General features: G+C 51.0%; 1 protein-coding gene across 1 annotated transcript; it reads left to right on the top strand.

Moving 5' to 3' along the window:
* Positions 1-1076: 1076 nt before the first annotated feature.
* On the top strand, positions 1077-12987 carry SPATA3 (spermatogenesis associated 3). Its single transcript, XM_029225586.1, has 4 exons — positions 1077-1353; positions 2850-3024; positions 5044-5187; positions 12714-12987. The coding sequence occupies exons 1-3, from the start codon at positions 1077-1079 to the stop codon at positions 5147-5149; spliced, it is 558 nt and encodes a 185-aa protein (XP_029081419.1). The 3' UTR covers positions 5150-5187; positions 12714-12987.
* Positions 12988-21090: the final 8103 nt, after the last annotated feature.

Raw genomic sequence — 21090 nt, 5'->3', positions numbered from 1 at the left:
CTGGCCTTATGTGAGGGCTCCTCCTAGGTAGGTCTGCCCTAAACCGTATGCTGGGGCAAGCGTATGAGTCCCCAGATTCCAGGGGTTCAGTCGAAACCTCACCCACCTAGTAGTGCATTAATGGTGGAGGCGGAGTCTCCTAATGTGAACACGTTCTACATTGCAGTCAAAGTGTGAAGTTTAAGGTTGTCTTTTTAAAGTGCTCTTTCCTAAAATGAAAATTACATTGTTAACTTCGAGGAAGAGTCACAGTCTCCTAATTGGCAGGACAAGTTGGGAGTTTGAGAGGTGGTCTGCCAGCTGTCAGTGTAGTGAGTTTCAGAAGTTTAGTTTTCCAAACAGCTGTTGTGTTTTTAGGGGAAATTCTTTTGCCAATTGCGATGGTTCTTATCAAAGTTGGGGAAACCCCCCCAGCCCTTTCCCATAGCGGGGAGGGCCGGCTTTGGGAGAAGGGGGAAGCCGCTCCGTATAGGATAATCTGGGGTGGGGGAGACAACTGACATAGCAGAAGGCTGCGGGCCTTCCACGGACCCCCAGATCTTTAGTTACCTAAAACTCACAAAATGCATGGTGAAGTTGTTTGTTTGTCCGTTTGTTTGCTTTGGGGGGGGTATGTGAAAACCAGTGACAGAGCGAGCATCACAGCCAGGGTGTGTTAAAGAGGAACAGCATACAGGGACCCAGGAACACACCAGCAAGCAGATGCCTGAAGGAGCCGCTCGGGGGACAGAATCGTGGGCGTCCAAGTTTCCACGGGCCCCGAGGCCAGCGTTCGCCAGGTGCCCAGGTCCGTGAGGGGCGCGGCAGCTGCTCTCCACCCATCCGCAGGAGCCGAGGAGGAGGGAGGACAGCAGGCTGGTGTCGGCAGAGAAGACTGTCCCCAGCACCCTGCCGTGGGAGCCACCCTGGCTTTTGTGACCTCACAGGAGGGGTGTGGGTGACCCTTTCCTGTGGGCCCTGGGCTCAGACGGACGCCAGAGCCTCCCCGCAGGGCAGGGGCACACGGCCCCTCGGGGAGGGTGTCAGGAGATTAGGCAGATCCACGTAGGTGCACGTTTAGGTGAGGAGGACCCACCATGAAGAAGGGCAAGGGGCAGAAGTCGAAGGCCAGGCGCCGAGGCTCCGCCTCCCAGCACGCCAGCTCCGAAGGCACCGGATCCAGCCCGCAGCCGCCCAGCCCCCCGCCCACCCCGCCGCCGCCCAGCTCTGGAGTCACCTCACAGCCCAGCAGTGAATCCATCCCCCCGCAGCCCGTGCCCCAGGCTCTCCCATCTCCCGAAGTCAGCCGCTGGGCTCGGGGCGTCGTGTCTCCGGACACTGGCACAAAAGCATCCCCTCGATCCAGCAAAACAGGTGGGCAGCCTGCCTGCCCGAGTGGTTCTAGCCTTCCTGCTGATGGAGTCCCAGGGCTGCCCCAGGGGCTGGTACTTTTCTTACTGGGTAGTGATGCATGGTTAACGTGTGTTCTGGAACGGTGCGTGGGGAGTGCGAGGGGGTTGGGTTTTTTTTTTTACCCAGGAGACCAGGATTCCTGGGTGTTGTCATTCCTCACCATACTGAGTCTCTCTGAAGACAGCCTCACAAACATATTAACATTCAGCGTGGCTCGGTGGTAATCCTAGCTCGCTGGGTGTCAGAAGTACCACGTGGCTGCTAGAAAATAACCACCAAGGCTGCATTAGTACAAGAATACAGTTAAGGACAAGGGAGGTGGTCATACCGCTTTACTCTGTCCTCATCAGGCCACTTGTGTGCTGTAAAAGATGCCCAGCGATCTAGTCCAAGGAAGATAGTCCAGGTTGGGGGGATGAGAAGGGTGGGGGGGAGGCAAGAACCTTCTGGTGTATGAGAGCCGGTTGAGGGAATTGGAGGATATGTCTGTCAGCTGGAAGATGTGAGTAGATTTGTTCCATGTTGTCCTCAGATGTCTGACTAAGGGTCCCTGGATAGGGTTGCCAGATAAAATACAGGCCACCCAGTCAAATTTGAATCTCAGATAAGCAACACATAATTTTTTAGTATAATAAGTGTGTTATGAACATTGCACGGACGTCCTGTATTTTTATTTGCTAAATCTGGTGACTTACCCTTGGAAAACACTGGAGAAGGCAGATTTCTGCTCAGCGTTAAAAAAAAATCCAACAGCTAGCTCTCTCTGAAAATGGAACGGCTGTCCAATGGAAAGCGGTCCCCCATCTTCTTGGGTAGCCAGGGTCCAAATGAGCATTGGAGCGTGTCGAGGGAACTCACACAGGCAAAATCAATTATTACCTCTCCACGTTCCTCTGGGACCCACAGCCCAGGACAGCAATGGGAGGTGAGCTTGGGGAAGTATTTCAAAGACTGTCCACTGGAGTAGCAGTTGTCTTCTGGTTGAATCCGAGAGCCCCAGAGAAATGGAACGAGGCCGCTCCGGTTGCAGGAATCTCAGTGCCACTTCTCCTAGGATGGACAGTCACCTGCTGCCGTCCCTTCCTGTGAATTCCACGGAAAGAGCACAGAATTGAGTTAGAAATCCTGCGTCGAAGCCCACTTCTTCCATCTCCTTGCTATCAGAGCACGTCTCTTCTATTCTTTGAGCCTCGGTTTCCGTATCTGTACGCTGAGAATAACCATATTCCTGTTCACAGGATTGTTCTGATTGAATGAGATGGATAATGCCGTACAGAACACTGTACAGGTGTCAGCTGTTACATCGGTGTTCTTCGTATTATTCCCAGGTAGCACCAGTCTAGAAGACAACTAGTTCCCCATGCAGTTGGTCCTCTCTCCTCTGCACACGCCACTCCTGGTGTGGACACCTCCCGCAGGCAGTGGGCCCCTCACCTCTCTCCTTCTCTGTCCAGCAGGGTCTGTGACGCGAGCGGGCCCGCGTGCCTTCTGTTCCTGTTCCGCTTGTCCCGGCAGCTCTGCTTGCTGGCATCGGCTGGGCCTGTGCCATAGCCGCATCTTCGATGTCCTTCTGCCTCGGGCCTGGCCGACCATGCCGGGGAGAGGATTCCCAAACCTCCTCACCTTCTACAGGTCCTAGGGCGCGTGGGGGGCTGGGCCCTCGGGGCACACAGTGTATTAGCAGTCGTGTGTAACTTCTTCCTCTCGGGACTCCCAGGCCCAAAGGAAATCCACGTCCTGGGGGTTGGCACCCGGGCCTTTCTGACTAGCCCCAGGCCCAGGTACCCCACCTTCATGGAGAGGTGACGACTTTCTTCCTTACCGGGCATGGCTTCTTTGGGGTTCATTTTTCGTCGCTCCATAGGCAGCCTCCTTGCTCACAGCACACTCCCCCGCAGTCCGTCCTAAAGTCCCTGTCGCTCCTTCCGCAGCCTGAGCCATAGCCCAACGCTTCCGGCTCCTGACCCGCACATGAGCGCCCCCTGGAATTTAGAGATAAATACGGATGTAAATCACACAACCCTTGGTGCCAGGAAGACCTCTACCCCCTTCAGCGGGTCTCGGGCTGTTCCTGGCAGCCCCACAGGGGTCTGTCCGTGACCCGGAGGCCCACACAGCATCGCCTGCAGCATCTGCCCTTCTTTTCCTCTCCCACGAAGCCACCAGGTGGCCGCCACTTCCTCTCGTGGGAAGATCCCTGTTGAGGGAACTGGACTGAAGATGTCCCTCACCTGTTCCGGTGGCGCAGGGCTACGCGCAAGGGCTGGAGAGGGGCCTCCGCCTACCCCCAGCTCTGGGCCCCAGGGCAGTCCCGCTTATACTCAGGTCTCACAAATGTCCACAGAAGAGGCCTTCCGCCTGGGCATCTCCCAGCCCAGAAGCTGAGCCGACCCGTCCTCCATCCCCATCCGGCTCCTCTTCCCAGCCCCTGCCCCACCAAACCCGCTCTCTTGTATGTTCGTGAAAAGCACCATCTCTCAGGCATATGAAGAGAGGCAAACAGATACCCAGGTGTGTTGGGAGAATATGCCAGAGCTAAAAATACCGTACTGCCTGGTAAGTCCCGTCAAGGAAGGGCCTGCCCCCCACCCACCATGATCAGCTGTCCTTCCACACACTTAGTGCTTCTGTCCATTTAGTGCCAAATTGTGCCATGGATTCATAAACCAACAAGTAGGAAAACCGACTCTGCATAAGGATACTAGGCACTGGGAGGGAAACCAAAACAGGGAACTTTACCCTTAAAAAGTGCGCAGTCCACATGGTAAGCTAAGATATGTACATTTAGAAACTAATGTGCAGGCCAGGAAGTGATACGTGTCCTATAGGAGATGTTCAAAGAGCTTCACTCCTGAGCTGGGGTCCAGGTAGACGTTGTAGTATCAGTTGTAACTGAGCTGAATCTAAAAGGATTTTAGGATCCTCTATGGCCTATTTTAAAGGGAGAGCTTTCCAGGAGGAGGAAAAGGCACAAGGCAAGGCTCAGAAATAGGAAAGTGACGGGGAGGGGCAGATTCCAGTCTGGCCGGGATGCAGTCCTAATTCTGCTCAAGTTTCACCTGCTTCCATAATCTTTACATTTCTCTATGGAGTGGAATGTTGACTCTGGGCTTTAAGTACACAGTCACATTAGATAAGAACCTACTTTAGTAGGATTTTTGTCCAAATGGATATTGCATCTTGTGAAAGCCTTCCTCACAATTATTAGCATAATCATATACTTTGCTTTTCCACCACCTTTGTGGTAGGTGTAGTATGTGGTTTCCTCAGATGCCTCAACCCCAGAATAGAGCTACATGGTAGGACTACTTCACAGGATGGCTGTGAAGCTTGAGGAGGACACTGGATGTGAGGTGTTTAGCACAGGGCCTGGCACACGGCAGCCTTGACTACCTTTGTCACCTTCTCTCTGAGTGTCCAGGGGAGCTGGCATCCCAGGCCAGCCCATCCTCGGATCCTGGGGGGTCCTGTGGTAGAGCTTTATTGGGAGGGGTGCAGGGAGTTGTGTTCCTTTGAGAGGAGGAGCCATAGGGGGAGATGGACATTCCTGTGATCCTGAGGGACCCCACAATTTCCACTTTCCCCTGCATATAGACAGGCACTAAATCCCAGCTGCCCACCAACCTGTGGGCTTTCTGCTTTGCTTTGCAGAAGACCTGCAAGTAAACATTCCACTCATCGTAATTTGCGTGCTCCGAGCCCTTGGGACTGTTGCTGTGGCTCTGGGAGCCCTGGGAGCTGCCTACTACATCCCTGAATCCTTGTGAACAAGTCTCCAGGCCTGCGGCCCAGCAGGTATGTGGACCCCCTTCGTGCCCACGGCCCTTTGCAGAGTGATCCTGAAGCCCACTAACTCACCATTCCTGCAGCCCAGGGCTGATGGAATGTCTGTCTCTTCTCTGAATGGAGGAGGTCTCTAGGGGTGGGCGAAACCCCCAGCCTCTCAGGGGAATCTTGAGAACTGAGTGACTTGTTTCTGGCCTCAGGGTCCACTGGCACATCTCTCTCAGGCAGCCCTGGACACTCGTGGACAATGCTAGACCCATTGTGGGATCTTCAAAACAGAGTTTCCCACCTCTCCTCTGGCCTGGGGTTGGTTCCCCTAGTCGTGGACACCAGATAGGAGGAGATGGGAGACGCGGGGGCAGAGGGTCCTATGCATCTCAGAGCCTTTCCTCCCAACTTTCTCCCTGCCTGTCACACCATTTCCAGCCCTACCTACCCTTTGTGAACTTCATGTTCCGTGGAGCCTTTCTGCCATCTTCGTTATTACTGTTTTCTCCAGCCTATTCCAGCCCACACTGCAGACGATTTTTATGTACATATGCGGCCTGTCTCCACGCTGTATTGCAAGATCCTTGAGGGCAGGGAGCATGCCTTCCACAACATCTTCAATCCTCCCCTGTCTCAGGCTGGGCTCCCTAGAAGCAGAGCCTGAGACAGGGATTCGGGTGCACAGGATTTAGTGGAGGAAAAAAAGTGAGGGAGGCAAGAGAGGGAGGGGAAGGAGTGGAGCAAGGACAAGGTCTCAGCTGAAGTCCACTTAGCCCAGTCCTGGGGAGCTCTGGAAGGTGAATTACAACCAGAGTTGGTCTCACCGTGAGCCCAGAGGGTTGGCCTTTCATGCCCGTCTGTGAGTCAGTCATTGGCTACAGGGTGAGGTGGGGAGTACACGTCTTTGTGAAAAAGCGGCTCCCATTTGGGTGAGGACAAGTCCCTGAGGAAGGAGACAGCTCTGAGCCTTTAGCAACCAACATTCATAATTCACAGGAGCTGGGCGATGGATGTGCCAGCCCAGAAAGGGGATCTGGGCGGGTACCAAGAGCACCCCCAATTGTCCCCATTGTCAAGTCCACATGCGGTGAATGCCTAACAAGTGGTGATGGGGGTGGGGCAGGGGTTAATGGGAGCATTTCAATCCACCCCAGGCCTCCAGCAGCCACAGCAGGGCGTGTGGTGGGAATAGAGGCTCAAGGTAACTCAGAAGCCCAGCCCAGAAAATAAACTCCAGTGAGAGCTCACCATCTCCTCAAGGGCTCTGCTGCCTGATCCTGGGACATTCATGAAAGAGCAGAGAAGCACCTTAAGATTCACAAAATTCCACAGCAGTTGAAATCCTCAGTTTCCTCATCTGTACATAGGGAAGATCTTGAGATCGTTGGGAGTATGAGACGAGTATGAGACCAGGTGCTTGGAGGGCAGAGAGCTGGCCAGCTGGGGGAGTCTTGTTACTGTTATCATCATGGAGGTGGCGGTTGTTGGAAAGACGCTGGTTTTGGAGTTGGAGCCGTAGGTGCTAGCCTTGACTCTGCTGCCTGGTGGCTGGGTGTTCGGGGCCACGTTACTTGACTTCTGTGAGAGTCAGTAGCATCTCTAAAGTGGGGAGAATAACAGCTACCTCCAAGGTCAATGGTTGTGAGGATCAAGCTAGGGGATGCGCAGCCCTGCAGGGCCTGGTCACGGGTTGGGTAGATGGTGGCGACTGGCAGTGTGAAGATGGCGCCCAATCTCAAGCGTTTTGGCTTAGAGTCTCCTTCCAGCAGAGCCCACTGGTGTGAGCTTGGGTTCCAGAGGCAGGAAGCCTTGGGATCAGATCCCCCTTCAACACCCAGTATCTCTGGGGCCTGGGCAACTCCCTTAACTCCTGATGCCTCGTTTTCTTGTTAAATGGAGATAATAATGCTGCAGCTCTCACGTGGGGTGGGGGGGAACTGGGTAAAAAAAATGCACGTGAAACACTTAGCATAGGGCCTGGCACAGAACAGGCACTCAACATAGCAGCGACATCACCATCATTATGTTTTAACTCAGTATTCCCCAAACTTTATTGACCTTTGAAATCTGGAATATTACTTTTTTTAATATATTTTTTGAAGTATTATTAACCTACAATACTGTGTGAGTTACATTGCACAACATAGTGATTCGATATTTCTATACATTACAAAATGATCCCCACAAACACTAGTTTTATTAAAACTAGTAAACTAGAAGTCAAAATATAGTCAAGCTATGTTTTGGGATCGATCACTTATTTTCTTTAAATTAGCTTCCTTTTTAACTTAAATGCATTTCTTTTCAAACTGGCCATAAATGGAAAATCCTATCCTTTGCCATAAAGAAGACTCACAATAGGGCTTCCCTGGTGGCGCAGTGGTTGGGAGTCCGCCTGCCGATGCAGGGGACGCGGGTTTGTGCCCCGATCCCGGAAGACCCCACATGCCGCGGAGCGGCTGGGCCCGTGAGCCATGGCCGCTGGGCCTGCGCGTCCGGAGCCTGTGCTCCGCAACGGGAGAGGCCACAGACAGTGAGAGGCCCGCGTACCGCAAAAAAAAAAAAAAAAAGACACAGTAAATATAAATACCATAAAAACGAAATGTCATGGAATTCTGGCTGATAGGGTGCCTGAAAAAGTCTCAGCTTTGACGTCAGTGCCCTGTGTGTTCAAAGATATTTGACAAGTGTTGGATGTTAACACTGGCCAGCTCCACGCTAAGACCCTCTTTAACCAGAGGGTTGAAAGATAACGGGAATGGGCCGTGATTCCACATTATTGAACTCGGTGTCCAGTGCCACCCGAAGTGTCTCAGTGTCCACGAGGGAGGGGTGCGTGTCTCACCCACACTGTAGTTCACACAGCCCTGAGCCCTGGGGGGTGGGAGGAGAGAGTGGCGGAGGAGGGGAAGTGAAGGAGGCAAGGGGTGGCGGGGGGGGGGGGGGGGGGAGGACTGGAATGGAAACCTGCCCTGGGCCTGGTGTAGGTCATTTCCCCGCAAATAACTGAGAGTCTGCAAAGTTAAAGAGGCTCCGCAGAGACTGAATCCAGTCTTCACTCCATCCCCCAAAGCTGTGTGTGTGTTGCCAGCGGGGGCGGGGGGGGGGCCTGTTTTGGGGCCCTGGCGTCACTGACATCACTTACAAACCACGCAGTGTGCAGACTTCACGCAGCTCTGCTTCTGCTCTGAGGGATGATTCCTCTGTCTCCCTAGGGCAGGCCCCTTTCCTGATGCAGGGTTAGGATAGGCGGGTCCTCCCACGGACAGACCCTCTCTCTTCTGTCCCATGGCGCCTTGTTTCCCTGGAGAAGAGGGAGACTATGCCAGCACCCCTGCCCCATGCAGTGGCCTGAAACAGGGTCCTTCCCAAGCCCCAGAGCCCGTGCCTGGTGATTCTGAGGAGGTGGCTTTTCCTCATGTGACCCTCTGCTTTTGTCAAATTGCTCCTCTGGAGACTGTTCTGGAAGCAGCGTTGGGATCAGTGCTAATTGGCATTCGGGCGCTTAAGATGTGCAGGCCCCCGCTTCTTCCAGACGTGCCAGGGCCAGGCTGCAGTGTCACCTCCCATGTCATTCAGTGGATGCTGTGGGCCTGAGGGTCTGATGAAGACACACCACCAGCAGGGGTCAGGGAAGCATCTTCTGGAAGCCCAGAAGTTTTAGCCGCTGTTCCTAGACACTGGTCACCATGGTATTTCCCACCCCGACTCCCCAGTGTCCCCCACATACCCCCCTGTGTAGCTATGGAAGTGGGTCACCTCGGCTGTCACGTATCAGTACCAATCATGCTCCCAGCACCACGCTAGGTGCTGTGAGACGTGACGACACAGTGGTGAGTGGATGGCCAAGTCCAACAACAGACCCAGGCTAGGGGGCTTCCCTGGTGGCGCAGTGGTTGAGAGTCCGCCTGCCGATGCAGGGGACACGGGTTCGTGCCCCGGTCCAGGCAGATCCCACATGCCACGGAGTGGCGGGGCCTGTGAGCCATGGCCGCTGAGCCTGCGCGTCCAGAGCCTGTGCTCCGCAACGGGAGAGGCCACAGCAGTGAGAGGCCCGCGTACCGCAAAAAAAAAAAAAAAAAAAAAAACAGACCCAGGCTAGGCTTAAGACTTTGAGGTCTAGTAAAGTCTGTGGATCTAAGCCAGCCAAGGCTCCCAGGCAAAGGGAGCAGAGGTGATAACTCAGATGTAGACATCTGACATCCAAGCTAGAAGGTGGCAGAGTCCAGATGGGAGAGAGTGTTTGATAATTAAATAATGCATTCATTCATTAAATATTCCTTGGGCACCTACCTTGTACCAGGACAGGAAGGAGCCCTTCCTTGGGAGCCTCCATTCTAGTGGACACAGACAAGTCAGTGAATAAACAGGATCACTTGATTTGGTGGTAAATTTTATCAAGGAAATAAAAATGTAAAGTTGGTCTGATAAAGAGCGGGGGGTGGGGTTGACCAGGAGGGGCCGCTGCTGGAGCCAGGCTGGTCTGCAAAGGCCTCTCTGAACTGAGGCACATGTAGCAGTCGGAGGCAGACTGTGCAAATCTGGGGGAAGAGTGTTCTTGCAGCAGGAACAGCAAACCCAGTAGCCCCGAGGCAGGAAGGACTCTTAACATGTTTGGGGGCCATCCTGGCGCCAGTATGGCTAGAGTTGGGGGGTCAGGATGCCACTTTTGGGGAGACCAAGGTCAGGCAGGCCCTTGGAGCTTCCATTGTATTCTAGAGGTGGTGGGCAGCCCCTGAAGCAGAGCAATAGCAAGTCCTTACACAGGCACGCTTCTGGGTGTTTTACGTTTATTAACTCATTCATCCTCCCCTCATAGGGGAGTATCTCAAGCTGCTGGTTTAGATTTCAAAACAATCACAGTGCCTGCTGGGTAGAAAATGGGAAGGGGCGGGGGGGGGGGGGGGGAAGGACCAGGTAGGACTCACTTGCACTGGTCCAGGCAGGCGAAGATGGTGCTTGGACCAGGGTGATGGCTGTGGAGGGGAACGTGAACAGCTATACTATGGGGGTTGCACCAGCAAGTCTGGCTGAGATACTGGATGAAATAATGAGGAAAAGAGAAGCCTCAAGGATGACTCCAAGTTTGGGGTGTCATTGCCAGAGGATCAACGTGAAAGAGGGGACAAAAAACAAGAGTTCTGTTTTGTTGTTAATTTTGAGATGTTGGACAACCAAGTGGAGATGTCAGGTAGGTAGGGGCATAGAGGGAGCTCACAGGAAAGGCCAGGTCTTAGTTGTAAACATAAGAGTCATTAGCAATATCTGACATAGGGAGAGAGCATGGATAGAGCAGAGGGCCAGCAATCAAGCCAACACTGAGAAGTCTGATAGTAAAGGAAGGTGTCTGCAGAGAAGACACCTGCTCCGGGTCTTCTCTGGGTCTAGGTGAGCACATGGGATCCCAGGAGGTTTCCAGAGGTAAGGAGAACAGGTAGGCTCAGGTCAAAAAGTATCCACAGGTAGGGAAAGGCAACAGAGATGTATCTCAGTGGAAGGAGCTGGTGAGCTGTGACCTCTGATCATAAGGACCCAGCAGCTCCTTTCTGCTTGTTCTCCTGTTCCCTGAACGTGGACAGGCAGGCCTGTGTTTCCCCATCCTGGCACCAGGACCCATCCCCATTTGTACAGTGAACAGAGGGAGGACCCCGGACCAGCACCCAGGTTCAGGTCTCATGGCCTCTTGACTAGATGGGCCAACCCTGGTGCTCACTGAGGTCCCCCTTCCCAGGCATCCTGTATGTTCAGCCACGGCTCTCTATGCAGACCCTTTCAAGTGCAAAAGGTTTTCACTGCTTCAAGAGAAAAATTCCTTAGCTTGACAGTTGAATGAAACTCACCTACCTCCCATGGTTAAGGTTCTTCCCAGTAAACACTGGGAAGCGTTCTACCAATGGCATTGCTCTGATGTCTCTCTTTTTAATTCAGTTGTAAAATGAAAGGGTGAATTGGTAGGTTTCCAAATGCCACAAGGCACTTTAAGACTTGATTTACAAGTGGATTATGAGTTAGGTTACTTGGTGCTGCAAATTTCAGCAAACCTAATTCAAAATTATAGTAAGGAGATTATCTCACATAACAAAACAGTCAGGAAGTGTCAGGGCTGGCGAACTCAACAGTGTCATCAGAGACTTGGGGACTTTTCCAACTTCCGGCTCTGACACCCTCAGCGGAGGGCGCACTAGTTCCCCTCCTGGGCAGATGGCTGGAGGAGCCCCAGAATTATATCCTCACACCCTGACAACCAGAAGCAGGGAAAATGCCACCTCCTTCTTGTGTCTCTTCTTGAGTTAAGAAACTCTTCCCAGGATCCCCCTCCCCTGGTATACTTGCCTCCTCATTGCGGTGACATGCCTCTGAATTGGGTCTCACGCTCCTCCTTTTTTTTCTTAATATTTATTTATTTATTTTCCTGCGCCAGGTCTTAGTTGTGGCGCATGGGATCTTCATTGCAGCATGCAGGATCTTTAGTTGTGGCGTGTGGGAACTTAGCTGTGGCGTGCATGCGGGATCTAGTTCCCTGACCAGGGGCCGAACCCGGGCCCCCTTCATTGGGAGCACTGAGTCTTAACCGCTGGACCACCAGGGACATCCCTCATGCCCCTTCTTAAGCAAATTAATAGCATGGAGGGGGTGAATTTTCATGACTGGATTAGACCAATCTAGATCTGCTCCCACACCCTGCCCCTACGGACAAGGGTGGACAAAGGAGGGGAGCAACAATGCTCCCAAATGGGGCCCCCGCCAGGAAGGCAGGTGTGTGAGTGGATTTGGGGGGAGCAGCCAGCAGCACCCACTACAACAGGGAAGTGTGTTTTAAGATATGGTAGCCTGTGCAGGAGGAACTTCAAAGCAGACCTGTTGGCCTGGGACCTCTCTGGCTTTAGCCCCTGAAAGCCACCCTGAGGGTGCTGTGAGTCAGGGTGCACGCGTGTGTTGGTGGTAGGGGGAGGGCTGAGTTTGTAGACTCAGCTCTTAGACCATCTGGGAGGGAACAAGCAGTTTGGTGTCCTTCTCAGTCCAGAGCATGAAGAACCATCTGACGACACTGGCAGAGCCTCCTCTCCAGGGAAACATGTTTCTAGAATTTTCTTCCCAAAAGCTTGGAGAGCCTCTCTCTCTGCATCCCACCAATGAATGATGCGGCACTAAAATCAAGGGGCTGCTTCCCCTCTCCTTTTGGGCACTGAATGTAGTAAAACTCACCACGGTGGCCTGGCGTTTGGGAAGCGAGAGGCTCCGTCTTAGCTGCTGGGATCCCTGGGGGAAGGGAGAGGAAACAGAAGGCACCCAGTTCATGCCAGGCACTTTGCAAAAGCTTGTTACAGCCTGAAGGGAAAAAACAAAGTCTTTGAGAGGCCGAGTTCGGACAAAAGGAAGAGTGGACGTGATGAATGGAAGAAATTTGAATCCTAAATTTATTTTCCCACAGGAGGATCTTAGCTGCTAAACCCTCACCCTGAGGCTATAAAACTGGAAAGCCACCAGAATTCTGGGGTCATAGAGTATTGTCTAAGCTCATGGCCCTGTCCTTATTTTTCTTACAGATCCGGTTTTCCATCAAGGATCTCTCTTGTCACCAAAATAGAACAAAACAAAACAAAACAAAAAAGAATTCTGTTTCTTTAGTGTATTCTACCCAGAGACACAGAGATCGGCCTTGGCAAATGGGTAGGGAGGTGAACTTGGGGGTGACTGTGAGCCTCAGGTAAGCCAGGGTGGGATCCTGCTGTTCCTGTTGGCGGCCACACACCCAAGGGGGGCAACTTTCTCTGCACACGCTCACAGAACAATTTCAGATCCTCCCACTATAAATGCAGACATCAGACAACTTAATTCAATACCTAACATAACTCCGGGCCGGGCTTGCAGCCTTGTGGTCTGTCTGGTGACTTAGCTGCACCCCGCCATTGCCTGGTGGGTTTGGACATCTAGCTTCTGAGCGGCCGAGGCAGAGGTCTTACTTCAAGGTGACCCCAGGAAACACCAGTAGACGTGAAGCAGAAAAGGGAGGATCGTGAATACAGGTGCAGTGGCCACTGGGGGCAAATGAAGCTGAATCCTGCTGGGGCAGCGCTAGGAAACAGAAGACACACATCAGATTAATCTCACCCAAGGAGGAGAAGCTGGGCTTTTATATAGCCATCGGTTAAGGGCTGCTGGGAGGGAGGTGGTTAATTCCCCCACACTTTTGTCCCCTGGGGAGTGCAGAGGGTGGAGGTTGGGAGCTGGAATTCACTGAAGCAGTTACATAAGAGGATAGGAGGGGCAGGTAGTAGGGGTGAGGACAGCCCTGAACTCAAGTGAGTGAGTGCACAGAGCAACTGGGTGACCCGCTTGCCTCTAAGAGGGGGCCAGGCTCGGAGCAAGTGGGATTGGGCGGGGTGGGGGGCGGGGAGGGGGGGCCAGGCAGGTTACCCGGAATCCCGGAGCCCACCCTCCACCTCCCAATCCCAGGATGTCCCTTCCTGAAAAGATGCTGGGAGATTGGAAGTGGGTACCCTGGATTGACAGGATCCTTCTCTGGGAAGCCAGCCTCGGGAAGAATAATGCTGACTTCCAGGGTGGGGTGTGGCCATGTTGAGGTCTGTCCTGCAGATCAGCATGAAAGGGACCCGTAGGCATGGCGGAGGGCACCGGGGACCCCGGGGCTGCTGCCTCTGGTCAGCACAGCTCCTCTGACTGAAGATATTTAGCTCCCTTTTCTGGCGTATTACTTAGGCCCCCGTTTGTTGTAAATGTCAGACAATCTAACCCAAAGTGGCCTGAGCAAAACGAGCACGTATTAACTCCTGTAAAAGTCAAGGGCGTTCCAGTCCAGATATGGTTTGTTCCAGAGGTGCCGGCTGCGCCCCCAGAGCCCATTTCTCTCCACCTGCTTTGCCGTGTCAGTTCCATGCTCAGGCAAGCTCTTCCCACAACGTGGCCAGCAAGGTGGCCAGGTGGCTGCTCTGGCAACAGCCCCCCAGCCTCCGAGGTCAAGTCTGGCAGAGAAGGCCTCTGATGGGGCTCTGATTAAGTCCTGTGTCGCTCCCGGAACCTGCGCTCTGCCCAGGGGAATGCAGTGCTCTGATTGGCCAGCCTAGCCCCACACAACCACCTCTGGAACTGAGGGTCAACTCCACAGCAAGTGAGAGGGCTGAGAGCAGGGAAGAGACAAAACAGTAATTTTGGTAACCTTTAACCAAAGGAAATGGTAATGGATGCAAGGCAGCTGAAAACAGCAGATACCTACTCTGGGTAGGTTTGGGCCTGTGAGCAGGGCCCTGGTGCTGCCCTCCCACTCCTGCCCCTTTCCCGTCCACCCCGACCCCTTCACCAGAATGAATGCCGGAGTAGCCAGGAGCTGAGGATTAACAGCTACTCTGAGCCCCAGACTCCTGGTGGATGGATTCCCCAGGGCAGCGGTGACCTGGGCAGTTCTACCCTCCCACCCAGGGAAATGTATAGGCAGTGCTGGTTGTCACAATAACTAAGGGATACTATGGGCCATTAGTGGTGAAGGCCAGTCCCACACAATAAATAACTATCCCACCCCAAATGCCAATAGCAGCCTCCTTGGCAATCACTGCCATTGGGTTCACCTGTGGACACTCTCCTACACTGGCTTTGCCTTGGGTTTCACAGCACTTGTCATGGACCATAGACCTCATTCTTAAAGAGTGGAAACCACATGCTAAATAGCCACATGCCAAGAGTCCCCCATCACCCTTCATCCTACTGTGTGCAGTTCTGTTGGCATGTCCACCTCTCCCCTCTGTTAGGTTCTGGAGCCAGAGACCAGGTGTTTTTCCTCTCTCAAATCCTTCCCAGAACATAACAGAATCTCACGAATAAACAGGCCTGCCACCATTGGGACCATTTTTGGATAAGATGAGATTTGATTTGGACCGTTATATTCAGAGTGGCTTATAAATGTGATCATTGGATTGAACTACAGGTTTGAACTGCACGAGTCCACTTATACATGGATATTTTCCAGCAGTAAATACCACAGTACTACATGGTCATGGTTGGTTGAACCCAAGGATGCAGAGGAAGTGCAGATACGGCAGGCCAACAATAAATTATACTCATATAACCCCCCATGTTGTTCAAGGGTCAACTGTGTTGTTCTGGGTTTTTTTGAAAATTTAAACTTCTTTATTTTACATTTTACAACTTGGATGTTTTATGTTTTGATGTTTGAAACAAATATGCAAACAATGACTTTTATGGAAAACTACATAAGCAGTAAGCACTCTAGTTATTTGATAGGTTTATGAACAGTCTCCAGGAGGTTGAAAATAGCTAAGATTCAACTGTGTTTTAATTACTGCCAATTTCAAGTGTTAGCTCCGAGAGGTGCTTTTGAAGTTTAGAGCCAGAGAGAAGTGGAACCAAGTATATTTGCGAACACAGTGCAGTAACTAAGGCTGCCCTGGCTGTGAGCCTGGAGACGGTCTGGCTGAGACTAGGCTTCAGGATTTAGCATCTTCACCAGGCTGGACTCACACCTCGGCTCTGAATGTGGTCTCCAGACCACAGGTTCGTTACTCTTGGGAAAGTCAGGTCTATCCCACTGGAACAATCCATTCAAGAGTGAGAGATGAGAGTACAAGAAGGAAAAGGCAGAACGAAGCCCAGAAGGACCCATCTTCCTACAGTGGCCGTCTGGTCGACCCAGCTCATTGGTGCCAGGAGTCTAGGACCAGGTGAAAGGTCCTGAGCTTTCCAGACACTACTATGGTCTCCATTCATCCCACCCCCACCTCCAGAGGACAACCACTCTCCCACTTGCCATGAAGCCTGGTGGGTTACCGGTAGAGTTAGTAACCAGGATACAGAGAACTGAACTGACAAATCCAGTCATAAAAATCATGTGGAACACCGAAGTACAGCCTCTTCTGCCTCCGGCCTAGGGTCCCAGGCAGGGAAGTAAACTAGGCCTGCAGCCACTGGTAACCCATTGGAGGAAGGACAGCTCTTCACACTGCTCTTGCAAGTTCTGGCTTTACCGGCAAACTCAGGAAGATCCTATCTCCCCAGGCAATTCCTCCTTTGCATATGCAGAAACAGCATATATGCTTATAATATGCAAATTATATGCGTTATCACACCTCACACAGCCAGTCACGGGTCCCCAGTGACGTGAGAAGGGATGGAAAAGGAGCCCATCTGAGCACGGGGCTGAATCCCACATCAACACCAAACAGCCAGAATCGCCCCCTCCCCAACGCTGCCCCCTGAGCTGCCATGCCCCTCCCTGCAAGGCCATATCCTTAAGGCAAGAGGAGGCTGCAGAGCATGGAACAGTGGCCCCTGGCACTGAGAATAAGGTTACGTGTTTACCTCATGCAAACCAGCTCCCTGGAAACCTGCAGGGGACAAGTGACTCAACACACACATCCCAGAATCCTCGCCGGCTCTTGGCAAATGTGCCTTCCCCCACTGGCTCAGCCGCAGCTGCCGGGATGCCATGTGCCTCCTTTCTCTTCTCCCTTCTGTACTGTTCACATGGAGCAGCAAACACAGAAAGACTTTATTCACGGGCTCCAAGGCTCGGCCTTCTATTGAGAGCTTTCCGAATATGCAAATTCCTCAGTGTTGGATTCTTCTTCTCAAGGGCTTTAAAGTTGTGTACTCCCCCTGTGCACAGTTAAGCAGGTCAAGACTTCCCTGGGCAGGAGCTTCCTTAAAAATAATTCTTCATGACATTTTTTTTTCTTAAATTCCATATATATGTGTTAGCATACGGTATTTGTCTTTCTCTTTCTGACTTACTTCACTCTGTATGACAGACTCTAGGTCCATCCACCCCATTACAAATAGCTCAATTTCATTTCTTTTTATGGCTGAGTAATATTCCATTGCATATATGTGCCACATCTTCTTTATCCATTCATCGGATGATGGACATTTAGGTTGCTTCCGTGTCCTGACTATTGTAAATAGAGCTGCAATTGTGGTACAGGACTCTTTTTGAATTATGGTTTTCTCAGGGTATATGCCCAGTAGTGGGATTGCTGGGTCATATGGTAGTTCTATTTGTAGTTTTTTAAGGAACCTCCATACTGTTCTCCATAGTGGCTGTACCAATTCACATTCCCACCAGCAGTGCAAGAGTGTTCCCTTTTCTCCACACCCTCTCCAGCATTTATTGTTTCTAGATTTTTTGATGATGGCCATTCTGACTGGTGTGAGATGATATCTCATTGTAGTTTTGATTTGCATTTCTCTAATGATTAATGATGTTGAGCATTCTTTCACGTGTTTGTTGGCAGTCTGTATATCTTCTTTGGAAAAAATGTCATGAAGAACCTAGGGATAAGACAGGAATAAAGACACAGACCTACTACAGAATGGACTTGAGGATATGGGGAGGGGGAAGGGTAAGCTGTGACAAAGTGAGAGAGTGGCATGGACATATATACGCTACCAAACGTAAAATAGATAGCTAGTGGGAAGCAGCCACATAACACAGGGAGATCAGCTCAGTGCTTTGTGACCACCTAGAGGAGTGAGATAGGGAGGGTGGGAGGGAGGGAGACACAAGAGGGAAGAGATATAGGAACATATGTATATGTATAACTGATTCACTTTGTTATAAAGCAGAAACTAACACACCATTGTAAAGCAATTATACTCCAATAAAGATGTAAAATAATAATAATAATAATTCTTGCATTTAAAGGAGAAACTTCTGAAACTGCCATAAAGCAGAACTTCCAGCTGCGAAGTCAGGCTTGACAAAAAAGGGCCGGAGCCCAGCTTCGCCTCGTTGCGGGTACGCAGGTGGAAAACCCCTAATTTTGCTGTCGGTGCCCCGCTCCCACCTTCGCCTGGCCTCCTTCATTCAGAGCTGCCCTGTGCCTGTGTGCACGCTAGTCCTGGGTGACTGGAGACTCAAACCAAGACAGTTGTCGCCCACCAGAAGCTCAAATCCAGGGAGCTGGACGAGCCTCTAAATGAGCCGGCTCTCCTCTCTCCAGGGGCCCTGGGCCTGCCTGCTCCCTTCACCCCTAGAACCAGGAGGTTCCGATCTCAGCCCCTCCTGGACAGAGCAGATCCCCACTGGCATGACTGTTGTGTCAGTAAGCAGCGGGCGTTTCAAGGTTTGTCGTCCTGTCTGGGCTCCTCCACGGTGGCATTTCAAAGACTAGGTCCCTTCCCCTGAGCTTCTGGTTCACCCTCTGTCCAGGTCTCCCTGCAGGACGGGGTGCCCTCTCCTCCCTCAGGCATCAGACAGGGTTCAAGCTGAAATAACTAAGGCAAACAGGATTCCTCTCTCCTGCCACTACCTTTCCCACCCCCGCCAAGAGATCCCTTGGTTAAAATGGGACACTTTTTCTCGATTATGTAGGATTTCACACCATATATTTGTTACACGCTCTTGTCACTTCTCATGGAAAGCGTTCCATGCAATATCTCATGTTAACAGCTGCATGATGTGCCATCACATGACTGTTTCTTTTCTTCTTTTTAAATTTTTATTGGAGTATAGTTGCTTTACACTGTTGTGTTAGTTTCTGCTGTACAGCAAAGTGAATCAGCCACACGTATACATATATCCCCTCTTGTTTAGATTTCCTTCCCATTTAGATCACCACAGAGCACTGAATAGAGTTCCCTGTGCTATACAGTAGGTTCTCATTAGTTATATATTTTAGACATAGTAGTGTATATATGTCAGTCCCAATCTCCCAATTCATCCCACCCCCTCTTCCCCGCCTTGGTAACCATAAGTTTGTTCTCTACAACATGATTGTTTCCTTTTTTTTTTTAAAGTCTTTATTGAATTCATTACATATTGCTTCCGTTTTATGTTTTTTGGTTTTTCGGCCATGAGGCATGTGGGATCTTAGCTCCCCGACCAGGGATCGAACCCACACCCCCTGTATTGGAAGGCGAAGTCCTAACCAATGGACCGCCAGGGAAGTCCCTCTACAACATGACTGTTTCTTAATTGATCAAATGAGCCTCTGCAGGTTCTGCATTGTGCTGGCTCCCAGTACTGCTCAGTGAACACTGGCTATGATACCCATCAGAGTCATTGACGGGGAAGGGGCTTAGATGTAAGGGAAACAGGGGCTCGTGATCTGTAGAGTCTACAGGTCGGGCAGGCTCTGGGGTGAGCTTAATCCAAAGATCCCATTTCTTTCTTTCTCCCCACTCTGCCTTCCATGAAGTCAGCTTCATACTAAGATTAACTCTCCTTGCGGTTGTGAGATGGCTGCCAACAGCACCTGTTACTGAACCAAACTTAGGTCCACTAGCCTGCACAGTAAAGCCAGTCTACTTGCCACCAGGTTGTGGTGAAGGAGAGTGCAGCGTTTATTGTAAGGCACCAGACAAGGAGTTGGGGGCAGCTAACGCTCAAAGAACCCGAACTCCGCAATGGGTTTCAGGGAAGCAGTTTTTTAAATTTTTTATTGAAGTATAGTTGGTTTACAATGTTGTATTAGTTTCTGCTGTACGGCAAAGTGAATCAGTTATACATATACAATATCCACTCTTTTTTCGATTCTTTTCCCATATAGGTCGTTACAGAGTATTGAATAGAGTTCCCCTGTGCTATACAACAGGTCCTTATTTGTTATCTATCTTATATATAGTAGTGTGTATATGTCAATCCCAATCTCCCAATTTATCCCTCCCCCGTCCCCAAGGAAGCACTTTTAATGGCAACGTAAGGGAGGGGAGTCACAGGGTATGCAGTCAGCTCATACACAATTCTCTGATTGGTTGATGGTGAGGTAACAGGGTGGTGTCCCTGGGGTTAACATTATCAATCCTCAGGCTCCAGTAGGTCTGGAGGCTACCTGCCCATGGTCAACAAGTACTTAACTTCTTCCATTTAGTGGGGGTTTTAGCATCTGTAGAACAACTCAGGAAATGTGCATCAAATATGATTATCTAGGTACTTCAGGGAGAAACTAAAGATTCTGTGATTGCCACGTGACTGATTTACTGTTTAAATTCTTACCAGTTCTCCTGGCCCAACTGCTATTTATGTCACTACACGTTCACATTCTTTCAGTCATTAGTTCTTGAGCCAGGCTTTTGTAACTGAGGGGAAGCCGATAGCTCTTCTACAAACAAGAGGCAGGCAGAGGACATGGGGGGAAGGGTCTGTCCCAGGAAGGCCCCATGGCCTTAAACACCCAGGACCACGAAGGGTGGCAGAATATGCTACCCCAAAATATGCCACTTTGGCATAAGGGTTGTTTTGAGCTAAAAACACTTAAAACACAGATGATGCAAGAAGGGCATTCTAATCTCCCCTTTCCTTCCTGAAAATAGGAGATAAAAGCTCCCACATAAAAGATGTCCTCCCTGTACCAGAAAGAAAGTAGCATTCTTATCATCAAGGACAAAACATTAAGACTGAGATAATTCTATACAAACAGACCTTGTTAAAATAATTCTTATCTTCCTTTAGCCTCCCCACACAGTTTATTAACTTTTCCACAATTGCCTCTCTTTGTTCAACCTAACATAAAAGCAGGTAGGTTTTGCCATTTCTTGAGATGTTCATTGCCTTATGAAGGCTCCCGTGTCATATAAATTTGTATAAATGTGGATGCTTTTCTCTTGTTCATCTGTCTTATGTCAGTTTAAACCTTAGGCCCAGCCGAAAAACCCTGAGAGAGTACAGGGAAAATGTTGCCTCGCCTACAGATACAATGGGTCTTTGTCAACATCCAGAGAAAGTGCCCACAAGCCTGTGCATTTCCCAGCACTCCAAGCAAGAGTCCTATAAATCACTCTAATTGGACCACCTTGGGTCACATGACCCTCAGCGATGGGGAGGGACTGGAGTGTGCCGACTGGCTTAGGCCACCCAGGGCCCACTCGTGAGCTGGGTTGGTTTAGTTTCCCCTAAAGTGACTAGACTGCATGAGGAAAGGTAGATGATCTGAGTGAAAGTTGGGTTATTTTAGT

Source organism: Monodon monoceros, unplaced genomic scaffold (genome assembly GCF_005190385.1).
Source record: "Monodon monoceros isolate NGI ecotype Baffin Bay Population unplaced genomic scaffold, NGI_Narwhal_1 Super_Scaffold_16, whole genome shotgun sequence".
Classification (NCBI taxonomy): domain Eukaryota; kingdom Metazoa; phylum Chordata; class Mammalia; order Artiodactyla; family Monodontidae; genus Monodon; species Monodon monoceros.
The sequence above is the reverse complement of the archived record's forward strand: the minus strand, read 5'-3'. Positions and strand labels throughout refer to the sequence as shown.